The sequence below is a fragment of the Theobroma cacao genome, chromosome 5 (genome assembly GCF_000208745.1).
Source record: "Theobroma cacao cultivar B97-61/B2 chromosome 5, Criollo_cocoa_genome_V2, whole genome shotgun sequence".
NCBI lineage: Eukaryota > Viridiplantae > Streptophyta > Magnoliopsida > Malvales > Malvaceae > Theobroma > Theobroma cacao.
The window spans coordinates 38114492-38116548 of record NC_030854.1 but is presented as its reverse complement, the minus strand read 5'-3'; the positions used below and the strand labels follow the sequence as shown (position 1 = coordinate 38116548).

The 2057-nt window shown below is 42.5% G+C and overlaps 1 protein-coding gene across 1 annotated transcript; it reads left to right on the top strand.

The window, feature by feature from the left end:
• On the top strand, nt 493–1851 carry LOC18600420 (E3 ubiquitin-protein ligase ATL31). The gene has a single exon (XM_018122439.1). The coding sequence runs from the start codon at nt 558–560 to the stop codon at nt 1704–1706; it is 1149 nt and encodes a 382-aa protein (XP_017977928.1). The 5' UTR covers nt 493–557; the 3' UTR covers nt 1707–1851.

Below are 2057 nucleotides of genomic sequence, written 5' to 3'. Positions count from 1 at the left end.
ATATAAAATTAACTTTAAACTTAATTTTAATTTTAACTAATAATATATATAAATAATTAAATTATATTTTTATTATTGAATTTAGGTCGAACCAAATTTTGTAGTAACTGTCTACGTCACTTTTAATTAAAATTAATAGATTCAAATTTTAATCGAATTTTGATTAAATTATTATTAATCTAACTCGATAAGATATAAATATTAAATTTTATAATATATTAAAATTATAAGATACCTTTACCATCATCATCATTATTATTATTATAGTTATTATTATTATTATTATTATAGAGCTCATTTCTACCTCCCAAATTGTACAAAGCACCCTTTTTCTTTAGAACCTTCCTTGACAAATGACTCACACCCACCCTTCCCATGTGGCTCACCACGGCTGACCCCCCAACAGCCATCTAAGAAGCACCACAGAAACTAACTCCAGCCATGGACCCCACCCACCTCTTTCCCCTTCCTTCTTCCTCTCTCTCTCTCTCATTTAAAACCCGCCCTCCGCCCTCTATTCTCAGTCTCTCAATCCTCCAAATGCTCCTCATCCCACCATGTCGTGCACCGCCAAACATGGAATCGTTTCTCTTCTCCTCTTCTTCCTCTTCGTACTCCTTTCTCCGCCTCCCTCCGCCGCCCAACCGATCAATCAGAGCGACGAGCGTTACTCCTACGCGCGTTTCAGCCCTTCCATGGCCATAATTGTTGTCGTTTTGATAGCTGCTCTGTTCTTTATGGGTCTTTTCTCGATTTACATCCGGAACTGCTCCGATTCCAACGCCAACAGCGTCCGCCCTGTAGCTGCTGGAGCCGGCCGGTCGCGGCGCGGGACGCGCGGGCTTGAAGCGTCGGTGATCGAGACTTTCCCCACCATGGTTTACTCCGAAGTTAAGGTTCACAAGATCGGGAAAGGGGCTCTGGAGTGCGCGGTTTGTTTGAATGAATTCGAAGACGACGAAACACTGCGTTTGATACCCAAATGCGATCACGTTTTCCACCCTGAATGTATCGACGCTTGGTTAGCTTCTCATAACACTTGCCCCGTCTGTAGAGCTAATCTCGCTCCTCAACCAGGTGAACCAGTGAGTCAACCCACCGAGTTGAACAACTCTGCCGCCGAGGTAGACCTCGAGGCTCAGAACGACGACGGTGAGTCGGAAACGGACGAAGAAAGGAGAAGAAACAATAATGTGAACTGCGACGTGGATGCCCAAGTTGCTCCGGAGGTTGAAGTAATCAGTTTGAGCCGAACTTTAAACAGGAACCGCACACGTGGATCAAGATCGAGCCGTGCACGTAAACTCTTTTTCCCGCGGTCTCACTCCACCGGACACTCTTTGGTCCAGCCAGGTGAGAACACCGACCGTTTCACTTTGCGTTTGCCGGCCGAGGTCCGAAAGCAGTTTATGAAACGGGAGCTGAACCGGGCACTGAGCATGGTGGTGTTGCCCAGGGAAAGGAGTTCGCGACGGGGGTTCCGAACCGGGGAAGACGGCGGGAGCCGTAGGGGAAAGTCTTTTAGGCGGCTCGAGAGGTTGGACCAGGGAGTTAAGTCGGACCGGTGGGTGTTTAGCATGACACCACCGTTTTTCAGTAGAGCATCTTCCATGAAGTCACCAAAGGTGGCGGCAAATGATGGCGAAGGATCCTCCTCAAGTTCGCCGGTTGGACCGGTGGGTGACTCAAGCCGCCCTCCGGTTTAATAGCTCATTAATTTCTTTTAATAGTTTATTGATATTTATAATTAATTTTTCGACTTAAAAGCCACGGTTTTGTGTAGATATGTACATTGTCTATGCAATGTTTTTCCTATCAATATTTTGTCTAGATAAAAATTTAATTTCCATATATTTTATATTAAATTTTAATATTTTATAATATAAATATGTAATATTTTTAATTTTAAAGCGTAAAAAAAATATTTTTTTAATTTAATGATATTAATTTGGCTTTGAAAACCAATGTATGTAAGATCACAATCATGGTAGACCAAGTCGATTGGAAAATGATCTTTCCAAAGTTAGTACTAAATTTTTCAATTTTTGTTTTTATTA

Coding starts and splice junctions, on each gene's coding strand:
- LOC18600420 (XM_018122439.1), top strand. CDS start 558: ATGTCGTGCACCGCCAAACATGGAATCGTTTCTCTTCTCCTCTTCTTC.